The 11,641-nt window shown below is 52.9% G+C and overlaps 2 protein-coding genes across 3 annotated transcripts in view; one reads left to right on the top strand and one right to left on the bottom strand.

The window, feature by feature from the left end:
• The window catches only part of STRA6 (signaling receptor and transporter of retinol STRA6), a 39,305-nt gene extending 39,182 nt beyond the window's left edge, over positions 1-123 (bottom strand). For both annotated transcript variants that reach the window (XM_019668005.1, XM_019668004.1), the window contains exon 1: positions 46-123. In XM_019668005.1, the coding sequence (XP_019523550.1) occupies positions 46-52 (7 nt within the window). In that variant the 5' untranslated portion in view covers positions 53-123. The remainder of the gene's footprint in view (positions 1-45) is intronic.
• Positions 1-11,641, top strand: part of CCDC33 (coiled-coil domain containing 33) — a 112,866-nt gene that overhangs the window by 4,619 nt on the left and 96,606 nt on the right.

An 11,641-nucleotide genomic window follows, 5' to 3' on the forward strand; every position in this document is an offset into this window, starting at 1 on the left:
GGGGGGGACTGGGCATGCAGGCAGGGTCTGCAGAGGGAAGCTTACCCTGCATGGGAGGGAACCAGCTCCGGGTGTCCTGCCAGCCGCACAGGGTACACAGGGCTTCCTTTCCCTGCAGAGCTCCACAAGACTCATCCTGTGCCCTGATGCTGCTTCCTTCACCTCCTGGCAGGTTTGAGACCACATGGCTGCCCCACCCAGCACCCCTGAGGCCCTCCTTCCCGGGGAAGAGGGAGTTTATCCGGCCAGAATAAGGGTGCCAGGCAGAGTAGGTCCCAGAGGGTGAGCGAAGCAGCGAGGTGCTGGCCAGTCTGGCTCCTGGGCCAGCTGGAGTGACTCCAGCTCAACTCTTTTAAGAGCGAATGAGGCCTCGTGGGGAATTGGGGAGCAGAGAGAGGCCAAAACAGCCCTGAGCCTGGAGCTGCATCCCTCGTGGCACCTAACTCACCTCTCTAAGTGATCGTGAAGGTTTAAGGACAACCTCCCACAGACAGCGCTTTTTCAGAGGGAAACTTTAGGGCTGGAAATCCCCAGTGATGAAATTTCTGGAAACATGAGCTTAAAAATTCCTTGCTTGTAGCTCTGGGGCCATCCTGGAGGCTCCCTCACCCTAGGCCCTGGCGCTTCCTCCCACACAGAGAGGAGCGGGAGAGGGAGGAAGAGGGGAGGGTGCAGTGGGCCCCCTCCCCCATTGCCGCCCAGCATTTACCTCTTCCAAACAATCGCACTTTTGTTTCTTAGAAATTATTCCGTTCCCCAGGAGCCTTTTTAAATGACGCTTTCAAGGTTGCTTTTTTTTTTTTTTTAATTCTTTCCATTTGAAACACCTTTTTTTTTTTAACCCTGGAGGGGAAAAATACAGAAAAAGCTAATAAAGCAATCACCAAACGCTAAGCGCAGGCTCTAAGCCTGTGGATTCTGATTGTGGCTTTGGCACCAACACGCTGGGGCTTTTCATTAAGGAGAAGTGGAGGGGACCGAGCAGTCAGTGGCTTGCCCAGCGCCCCTCTGCCCTCCGTCCCTAAACCTGGTCTCTGAGTCTCTCTCCCTTTGTTCCCTCCCTCCTCCTCGCTTTCCCTCTCCCTCTCTCCCTCTCTCCCCCTCCTCTCTGATTCTCTTTGGTTCCAATTCAGGCTCCAGCTCACGGTCTGCACTCTCCCAGCCCCAGGCATCCTTCTGCCTCAGGCCCAAGGCCCTCCAGGTCTTCCCTCTCCTCCTCTCTTGGCTCTGCTTTTAAATTCATTATACCGTTTATTGCTTCCTATTATATACACGATTTCTAGTGCCCCGGAGACTGGAATGGTGAGAGCAGGGAAAGGCACACAATGTGGATTTTATTAACTTTACCACCAGGCTCACCTCAGGGTGGGGGTGGGGAGCTGGCTTGGCTTGGGAGCTGGGCACCTGGGCACCTCTTTGCTCAGTGCTTGACTTTCCAGGTGGGTGTCCGCTCCCCGTCTCGTGTTGCCTCCCCTCCTGTAGCTCCCTGGTGGAGGGGAGTGCCCCTGGCCCATTTCACAGGTGGGGAAACAGAGGCTCTGGAGGTGGTGCTTGGACGGCCACCAGCAAAGTGGTGAGAGGTGGGAAAGGTGAGAACAGGTTAGACCAGGACTGCTAGCCCCCTCCCAGGCTGAGGCCCCAGAGCCACCCCTCCTTCCTTTCTGTGCTCCATCAGATACAGAGGATATGAACAGGTCAGCTCCTCCCTTCCAATGAGGCAGTTTTATGGGCTTTAGAAAAACACTCCAATTGTTCCCTCAATTACCCTGAGCGGATTGAATATATTAATTCTCTCTTAACTGAGAGAGAGAGACTAGGCTGCAGGCCCCCCCCCCCCCTTGCTGCCGCCAGCACCCCTCCCCTCCCAGCATCCCCCCACTACCACGTGCCAGAGAGTGACTCCCAGCCCCCTGCCTCCCCCCACTCTCCTGGCCTCAGCTCTGAGCAGGTCAGCCTGGGTCCAGGCAGCATGCTTTTGCTGTGCCTGACAAAATATAACACACACACACACACACACACACACACACACACACAGAGGTCAGGGACAGCTGCTTTACATTTCTCGATCAGTTTTCATTGATTTTCTCCTTTGCCGCTATTTGGAAGAGCCTTTTTCTTGAGTAAACTCAATCAAGCGGGCGAAGGGGAGCAGGAGGGGGATGGCGGGCGGCTCCCCCTTCTGCTGCTTGACAACTGCCTCCAGCTTAAACACACTCTGCCCCAGGCAGCTGAGCCCTGTTAAAAGCTACCTGAGGTTTCCCTTTGTAGCTCGATTTTCTTTTATTTCAGGGAACAAAAGCACTGTCAAGGCAGTCCTTGCAGGGAGGGGTGCAGACCTGTCACAGTGGCAGAGGGCTGAGGCAGGGCTGGCTGGTGCTGGCCCCAGGGAGGGCGGAGTGGGGGACATGGCCTGCCCCCTCAGGAAGATCAAGGCCTGCGCAGAAGGTACCACAACTACTCTGCAGGCCTCCTGCTGTGCCCCCAGCCTCCTCAGTGGCACTGAAAGATTTTCTGCTGACAGGGTCCTCTGCAGGAAACCTCAGAGGTCCCTGGGTGCAGTGGGTAAGACCTGAAAGCACATAAGTTGGGGGATCTCATATTTCTGTCCTTGACTAAGCCTGTCCCTTTACCCCCACCCTGCCTTATTTCCAAGTCATCAACAGATGCCTTGGAGTCCTATCAGGGTCAGTGCCTGGAGCTCAGCCAGTGGGGTATAGGAAAGCTTTGGGGTTCAGCCAGCTTATAGTGAGAGGCAGTTGCCCTGGGGTCAGGTGGACCTGGGTTCAGATCAGCCTGTTGCATTTATTTAGTAGCTGTGTGCCCTTGTGCAGGCTACAGAACTTCCCTCAGCCTCCATTTCCCCATCTGTACAATGGGGGAGAGCAAGTGTTCTGTGTCTTCTATTGCTTGGAAGATTGAATGACCTGGTGGAGGGTTAGCCCTGCCCTCCAGGAAGTGTGTAATAAATGCTTACCATTCTAGTAATGGGTTGGGATGTCCACATTGGGCAAAGCAGATGGGTCTGGGCCTCGGTTTCTGCATCTAGAAAACAATGTTGTTCCTTCTTGCTTAGCCGGCCTTCCATGGGAGAGCTATTGGGACCTCGTGAGCTCCACTGTCTCTGGGGCTCAGGTGCCAGGTTTCTGGTGGAGAAGGCTGGCCCAACCCCGGTGCCACTCTTGGAAGAGGCTCCATTAGCAGATTGTTGTAACAGCACACCAGATGGCCCTGCTGCCCCTCCCCACTCACACCTCCTGGAGGCCCTGATGTGTGATATGTGGTGTGTGTGTGTGTGTGTGTGTGTGTGTGTGTGTGTGTGTGGTGAGGGGAAGGGGGAGGAAAAGGGTGTCCCCATCTGTGGTCTTCCCAGCTAGCCCAAGCCCAGCCCCAGTGAGCAGCTGAAGGGCTTCAGGGGAAAGAACTGTGGTGGCCTTCTCATCTCCAGAAATTACCTTCGTGGCGAAAGGAGGAGGGGCAGAGGTGGGAGGGCCCAATTTTCATGGCCTTTTAGTTAGTCTTCCTGTTTTCTCCCTTACGTACAACCCTGGAAGGTGGGTGTGCCCCAAGGGATACCCCAGAACACAGCCACACTCACAGCTGTGCAGGGACACACGCGCAGGTGTATACCCACCTACCACATCCTGCTCATGTTGTGCAGACATGCAGGAACACACGCATGGGACACACCCACCACATCCTCCTGCTCGTGCAGAGACTCCCCCACCCATCACACCAACTCCCGATGGACACACACGGGGCGCACACCTTTCCTCACGCAGGACCCTTCTGGCTTCATCCCTGTATAAACCCCCCAAGTGCGCCTCTACCAGAAGAAAAAGAGGCTTCGGAGACATGGCATGTGTGATGTATGAGATGAAATTAGAACCCCATGCAAAACCAGTCTTTAATCATTGATCTTTAATAAAACTCTAGGAGCGGGTAGGGGAGGGCCACAGGAAATGAAGGCTGCCAGCACCCAGTGGCCAGCTCTAGCCCTGATGAGGGTTGGCCTGCCAGGAGTCCGACGAGACACCCCAGCCCGGGGCCTGGGCTGGCTCTGCAGCGGCCCTTGGCTCAGAAGCAGCTGAGGCCAGCAGGGATCAGCCCCTTTCTCAGGATAAATGGAGGATGACTGGGGGATATCCTTCCTTGATCTGGATTGGACAGCCTGCCTTGGGGTCCAATTGTCAAACCTCTCTTGACTCAGGGCAATCATCCATCCATCCATCCATCCATCCATCCATCCATCCATCCACTCCCCCAGCACTAAACAAGGCAGCTGTATCTACCGGCCCTTGGGGAGCTGCCAGGCTGGGTGGGGAGAAGAAATAGGAGTTGGAGGACAATGACTTTCCAAGCTGTGAGGTATGATGGGCATGAGCTGGGTCATCAAGGACTCAGTTGGCTGTAGGAAAACTAGTTCAAAAGACCTTGGTTTAGGGCCCCATATACATACATATATATATATATACAGTTATATATAAGCTATATGACTTGGAGCAAATCATTTACCTCCCTGGTCCTCAAGTTCCTCATCTGTACAATGGGCAGAGTAGTGCCTACCAACAGGGAGGTTGTGAGGTTCAGCTGAGCAAGATGCAGGGAAATTGCTTGGTTCATTAAAACCCACCTCACAAATGTCAGGGGGACGTCCGATCCCTGCTTCAAGGAACAGGTGGGGTTCCAGTAGAGATTGAGGAGAGTGGTTTTCAAGTGGAAAGGACAGTGTGACAATGATGAGGAAGCAGGAATGGGGAGGTTTGTGAGGGAACGGCAAGCAAGGAGAAAGGGTGACATGAAGAGAGCATGCCTGTGGGATGGAGAGTTGCAGGAGATGCCAAGGGAATAGAGGGTAGGTACCAGCTCCAGAGCTCTTAGCCCTCTGCCATCTCCTGTTTGACCAGGCTGCTCTGAGCCAGGCTGACAAAAGTAGGAACCTGCAAAGCCCATTAAAGAGAGAGAGCAGAGCCTGTCCCCAACAGCCCCCCACCCCACNCCTACGCCCACCACCCCCGTCCCCCAAGGAAGCCTGGGCCTCGAATCACTGTTGGGAGGCAGTGGGGGCCCAGTGGAGCTAAGCCCCTCTGGTGGGCATGGGGTGGGGGGGGGTGTGGATATTATTTTAATCTTCCTCTTAAAGAATAATTGCTTTTTGTCGGGCGGGTGTTCCGGGAGACATCTCCTGGTGAGATTGCTTTCTAGGCTCCTTTCCTCCAGCAGACAGCAGGGCTGGGCCAGTTCCATGCTGCATTAATAGGTTGCAAATGTGATTTCATGGCCTCAAATGAGATTAGGGCCAGAGGCTCTGCTCTCTGGTAGAGAGGCCGGGCAGTGTGAGCGCGGAGTCTAGCTGAGCAGGGTATCTGAAAGGGAGGGGATCCCGGGGTCCCAGTCCTGAATAAGCAGTTTCCTGTAACTAGAGCTCTTCAGGCCTGCTGGCTCTTCCCAGCTGCAGAGCCTGCCCAGAGACACTGTCTGTTGGTTGGATGGGTTGGTCTGGGCTGTCTCCCCAACCCCCGAACTCCCCATAAGAAACCCCAATAAGGGAGAGGGCTGTGATTACAAACGCAGGCTCTGCAGCTGGGTTGCCTGGTCCAAAGCTTAGCTCTTCTTCTCCTAGTTCTGCCTCTGTTTTCTCATCTGTAAAATGGTGAATACAGTGGCACCTATGTCACATGTGGTGGTGAGGACTGAGTTAACATATGTAAAATGCATACAGCAGTACCTGGCACATAATAGGTACTTGTTAATTGTTAGCTTCTAACATGAGGTTGACACACCAACTCTTCACGCCCTAGTTGGGGGAGAAGACACTTGATGGCTTGGACGCTGGAGGAGGGAAGGCTATTTGGGGAGCAGGCATTGCTGTACCAGGCTGATGTGGGGGCATCTGGGGAACTGGCAGGGAGAAGCGCATCTGATGCTAATGTCCTACCTCACTCATTCAACAAGCACCCACCTGGCACCAACTCTGCCAGGCAACAGCCTGGGTCCTGGGAACAGGACATCACCAGGGAAAGCCCCTGCCCTCAGAGGAGACAGGCCCCCTTCCAGAAAAGTCAGGGCAAGGGGAGGCCCAGGGGCTGTGGACCTGATGCCCCTGGGTGGGGTGGGGGCAGTAGGAGGAGGTTTAAGGGAAAATTTGCCTGTCGTTCCATTTGTGTCCTGAAGCACCATGAATTATTCAGGCTGGTAGAGGCAGAAGGCCAGTCCAGGCAGATGGAACAACATAGATGAAGGCCAGAGGCTCGAGAGACCAGACTCATACAGGGGACTGTAGGGGTGGCGTGTGGCTGGAGTGTGAGTGTGAGGCAGGGATCAGCTGCCATGAGGCTGGAGGGCCTGGGTGAGCAGAAATGAGGCCTGCAGGAGTCTTCTGAGAGCATTAGCATCTCTCCTGAGAGCAGTGGGCCATGGAAGTGTTTATTGAAGCAGAGGAGCAACTTGGTCAGATTTGCATATTGGAAGAGTCAAAGTGAGGGAACTGGTGAGCCTACTGCCTGCCCAGACCTCTGCACTGAGTGGACCTTGACAGGGTCCTGCTTCCACCCCACCCCCATGGAGGGGATGAGAGGGGGCTTTCATTGCTTACCCCTTTATTCAATCCCTTGTTAATTAGTCATTTTCCAAAAGAAAAACACCCAAAACCTCTTTGCATCTTTAGCAAAGTGATTCATGACAGGATGATGGGACCTGGGCTGCTGCAAACGAGAGCTCTGGTTACCAAACTGCGAGGACTCCTTCCACATGGCGATCAGTGAACGGGACTGCTGAGCAAATAAATGGACACACTGTCAGCTAACTAGGAGAACAGTGCGTCTAATAATAGTCACCCAAGTCTCCCATCGCAAAACTGGGCCATAGCGGCTCCCGACGGGCACAAACTAACATAAACATGGGGAGTTTGTTTCGGTGCCACCTGCCACATGCCAGGTACCTGTTCTCTCACCTGATCCCCACACCCCTGCAGTTAGGATTATCCTCTCTGCTTTGCAGATGAGGAATTGAGGCCCGTGGGGTCAAGGGACTTATTCAGATGCTTGCTGTGGGGCCTGAAGGATTTCAAGATGTCATGCCTTTTTGCTACTCAGCATGTTGGTACTGGACCAGGCTGGTCCATCTCAGGGACCAGAGCCCACAAGAACTAGGCACAGCAACAATGTCTGGACTATCAAGTACACATGACAAAATGTGGAGGCACATGCATGTAGCCCAGTAGCTGAGCAGGTCACCTCGGCACAGTAAGGGACCAGAGGAAGGTCAGAAGGGCAGCCCACCAGCGCCTCCAGTATCCCTTCGTGACCTACTCAGCCTGCATGCAGCCTGCATACAGGGGCTTGATGGAACTGGGAGCAAGCTCCCACTAGTGATCCCAGTCACAGCCTCGGGGGTGCCCTGACCCCACCAAACAACCAGCCACCTGTGTGTGAAGGATAGAATGGCCTCTTCTAGACACCCAGCTCATGACCTGGCTTACAGGAGCCTGGCCCAGCTGTGCCAGCTGCACTTCCAGGTTGTTTCACCTCCCTCTTTGTTGACTCTGGTATCTGTGGGTTGCACTGTCACAGAGCTTCATTCAAAAGGCCAGGTATTTGCATCTCTGGACTTGACCTTTTCCCATGTTGCCCCAGTTTCAGGAGTAAAGGAAGGAGAGATGCAACTCCTTCCCTTGGAATTAAAAGAAAAGGAAATGTACTTTGGTGATTGCAATCACAGGCTTTGGAGTCAGCAGATCTGGTTCAAATCCCAAGCTTCAAAGCTTGGTCATGTCCCTTCATTGCTCAGAGCATCTGTTTCCTCATCTTAAACATGGAGAAACTACAATAACTCCTGGGGAAATGCATGTGAGGATTAAATGAGACAGTACAGGTAAAGCTTTGGGTGCAACTCCTGGCACATAGTAAGTGCTCACTAAATGTTAGTGGGGTGTGAGGTGCTGGTGGTGGTGATGATGATGATGATAATGATGGCATACCAGGCTATCAAGTGAGAGCTCAGGCCCACAGAGGGGTTCATGTAGCATGTTCATCAGTCAGGGACCTGGTAGGAAGAAGAAGGCATTCAAATTTGGTCACCTGAGAGGAGTTTAATAGAGGGACTCCACAAAGCTGAGGGTGAAGCTTAGAAAAAACAAGAGGGAGAGTGCTGTGCCCTGGGAACTAGTGAGAAGAGCCTTCACCACCCTGAACTGGCAGGAGGAGGAGTGATGACCACCACCCAAGGGGCAGCTGCATGGAGAGTGCTGTTGGCCAGGCAGGGTGGCCTTGGGTAGAGGGACCAGCCAACCCTGAGAAGCATCTAGGAGGGAGCCTCCTAGATCCCTGCTGGTCCTCTCGTGAACCCAGCCCAACCAGAGCCCATTGATGTAGGTGTGTGGTCCACCTCCTGGGGCCCAGAGCAGGGTGGAGAACAGGGAGAATGATGTACAGTATAGATGGGAGGCACCTAGCACCGTGGGTAAGAGGAGAGGAGACAGCTGTACCCTCCAGCCACACTCACTGCTTACCAGTTAGAACTCTCTCAGGGGGAGCAGTCCATCTGTCCTTGGCTGCTATTTTGGTGTGGGAGGGACTCAGGACCGGAAGGACAGGTGGGAGGGGCAGAACCACAGAGAGGGACTTAGAGGTCCCCTCTCCCCACCCCCTTCCAGCTCTGGCTATGGTGACTTCAGCTCAAACTCAGCCCAACACCTTAAGGAGCAGGGTGTGAACTGGCCCCTGGGGGGCCCAGTGGGAGCCATAATTAAAGTATGAGGCAGAGCCAGCCCCACAGATCTCTCTGCAGAAACTTCCAGGTAGAGTCTCACAGCTGATGTGAGGTCAGAGCAGCCCCGAAGGTTCTAGCCAGGCAGGCTGTGCATTCGCCACTGTCATCAGAACTGGGGACCTTCCCCAGGACCGCGTTGGTCTAGTGGAATTGGCGCAGGAGTGAGCGTTTGCGTGCACGCACATGCAGCCTTGGATCCCCACCCTCTGCATTGCTTGTGCTGTGTACCCAGGGAAATGCCTGGCGGGCACGCTCTGACTCCAACAGGTTGCTCATTGAGATGCGGGAGTGCGCAAGCCGCCTTGGAGTGCGTGTGCAGAGTTGCCAGGCAGGCGATTGGCTGTGGGGCTGCTCAGCCCCATCTGCGAGTGGCTGATAGGGACAAGCTGAGACTGGGAGTTTTCCTGGGAGTGTTGGGCTGTGAGTTGTGTGCCTGTGTGATCCGGCCAGGGCATTCCTGGCACATCTGTGCGGGCTGGCTGCTGGTGCAGGAGTACATGCTGCTCTGACTTGGTGGGGGCCACTGACCACACCCTGTGGTGCCTTGGGGGCCTGCCCCGCCCACCTAGAGCTGTGTGTGTGGGCACCCTGAGCCCCTGGTGCCTGGTCCCCACCTCTGCAGGCCATAGAGGGTTTTTTTGCAGCAGCAGACAGTTGGCAACAGCCTGTGAGGATTTTTGGTGGTGAGCACGGTTCCAGAGCACACAGCAGCTAATTGCGGGAAGGTCACTGCAAGCCTGAGAGGGAGATCGGCGCACAACGTGTTGGGCCTTTCCCCCCAACATAGCTGGTGCTGAGTCGCCCAGAGACTCTATTGCTGAGCAAGTGGTCTGCAGATTAAAGTAGGCAGAGCCTTCCCCCCCACACACTTTTTTTTCCTTCTTTTTTCTTCCCCCTTTATATTTATTTATTTATTTATTTATTTATTTATTTATTTCTCTTTCATCTTTTTGTTCCTTTTACTTCTTTTCTTTCATCTGTTTTGTTTTGTCATTGTTTCTCAGACTTGTTTATCTGGATATTGCTTTGGTCACTGTTTCTCTGTCTTGTTCTCCTGTTTTTGTGTTTGTGTTTGTGTCTCTTTTATATACTTTTGTTTCCCCTGTCTGATCATTGCTTATCAAGTTTCTGTGGGAGCGTATTTGTTTTTTGGTGTTGTTGGGTTGCCTTGCTTTGTTTTTGTTTTATGAAGTAGACGTGGACCTAGCACTGGTCCAGGAGTGAGACTACACTGAATTGGTAGAAACTGCTGACCACAGCCTTTACGCACCTGTAACAACACCTCGCTTACCTACAGCTGCATTTCCAGGGGCAATCCGGGTGTCAGGGTGACTGGCCCCACCTCCACAAACTGGGGAAAAGGTTTTTTACAACAGAAGGTGGTCTTCAGAGCCCTGGGGTCATCTTTGCATTGTTCAGTGACCACAAACATGCACCACAGCCACTCGGGAGCAGCTTTCATGAATCTGTGAGCGTGAGGTGAAGGCTGGCTGTAGTGCCCTTGGGATGCTATACAAGGGGGTCACAGGCCAGTTATTGGTGTGAGACCTGAATCTGCATTAACATCTTAAAAACTACCAATCACGTCACATAACTCACTTGAACTCCATCCTGTCAAGCTAGTGCCACATCACAGAGGCACCCTCAACACCAGGTCAAATAGCCAGACACACGCCCCTAAAAAGCCTCTTTCAATAGGTGGGCCTTACTGGCATCTGGCAGTTGGGAACAGGCCTACGGGGCCCTGAGCCTTTTCCTAAACTGCCTCAGGACCAATATAGGGGGTAGCCAGCTTCAGTTCAAATAGAGATCATCCCCACATGACCCCAGGTCCAGCACGGGCAGCAGCCAACTGCGTACAGCCTTGATGCACCTACGATAGCTACGGACCAGGAACAGGCAGGTCTGAAATGGCTCTGAGTGTGAGTCCCATCCAAGAGACACCAGAACCAATACACCCAGAGACCAGTGTTAGATGAAACCAAAACTACCTGGTTGAACCTACAAGTGGCACTCTCAAAGGACATTTTCCACAGGCACAAGAACCCACAGTGGCCAAGCCTCCTCTGAGGGGATCAACCTCCACACAGCATCTCATATACTGTGAATGGAGCTAATTCTCCCAGCTAATCAGTCTGGGGGTCAATCCCACCCTCTGACAAGCCAAAAGCAATTAAAGAGCAACTTCAACAGCGACACCTCTGGAACACACGGGACAGGAGATTACAGAGACTGTGCAATCTGAACAAAGGACACATACTACAAGAGCACCCAGCAACGACTGAGAGGCATAGGTGATCTATCTAATACATCGAAGCAATCACAGAGCGACAGCCAGAATGAAGAAACAAACATGTTCCAAGTAAAAGATCAGAAGAAACCTCTAGAAATGGAGCTAAATGAAACAGAGGTGTCCAGCCTTTCAGAGACAAAGTTTAGAACACTGATGATGAGAATGTTTAAGGAACTTAGGGAGGACATAAAGAAGGATAGAGGGGGAAAAACCCAGTTAGAACTAAAGAATACAATAACTGAAATGAAAAACACACTCGAAGGAATCACCAGTAGATTAGATGAAGCAGAGGATTGGATCAGCGACTTAGAAGGCAAAATAGCAGAAATCACCCAATTGGAACAACAAAAAGAAAAAAAGAATAAAAAACAATGAAAATTGTTTAAGAGACCTGGGGGACAACATCAAACGCAACAACATTTGCATCACAGGAATACCAGAAGGAGAAGAGAAGAAGCAAGGGGTCGAGAATGTATTTGCAGAAATAATGACTGAGAACTTCCCTACCCTGGTGAAGGAAATCGACACACAAGCCCAGGAAGTGCAGAGAGTTCCAAACAAGCTGAACCCAAACAGGTCCAC

Source organism: Hipposideros armiger, unplaced genomic scaffold (assembly GCF_001890085.2).
Source record: "Hipposideros armiger isolate ML-2016 unplaced genomic scaffold, ASM189008v1 scaffold_511, whole genome shotgun sequence".
In the NCBI taxonomy this organism is placed as follows: Eukaryota; Metazoa; Chordata; class Mammalia; order Chiroptera; family Hipposideridae; genus Hipposideros; species Hipposideros armiger.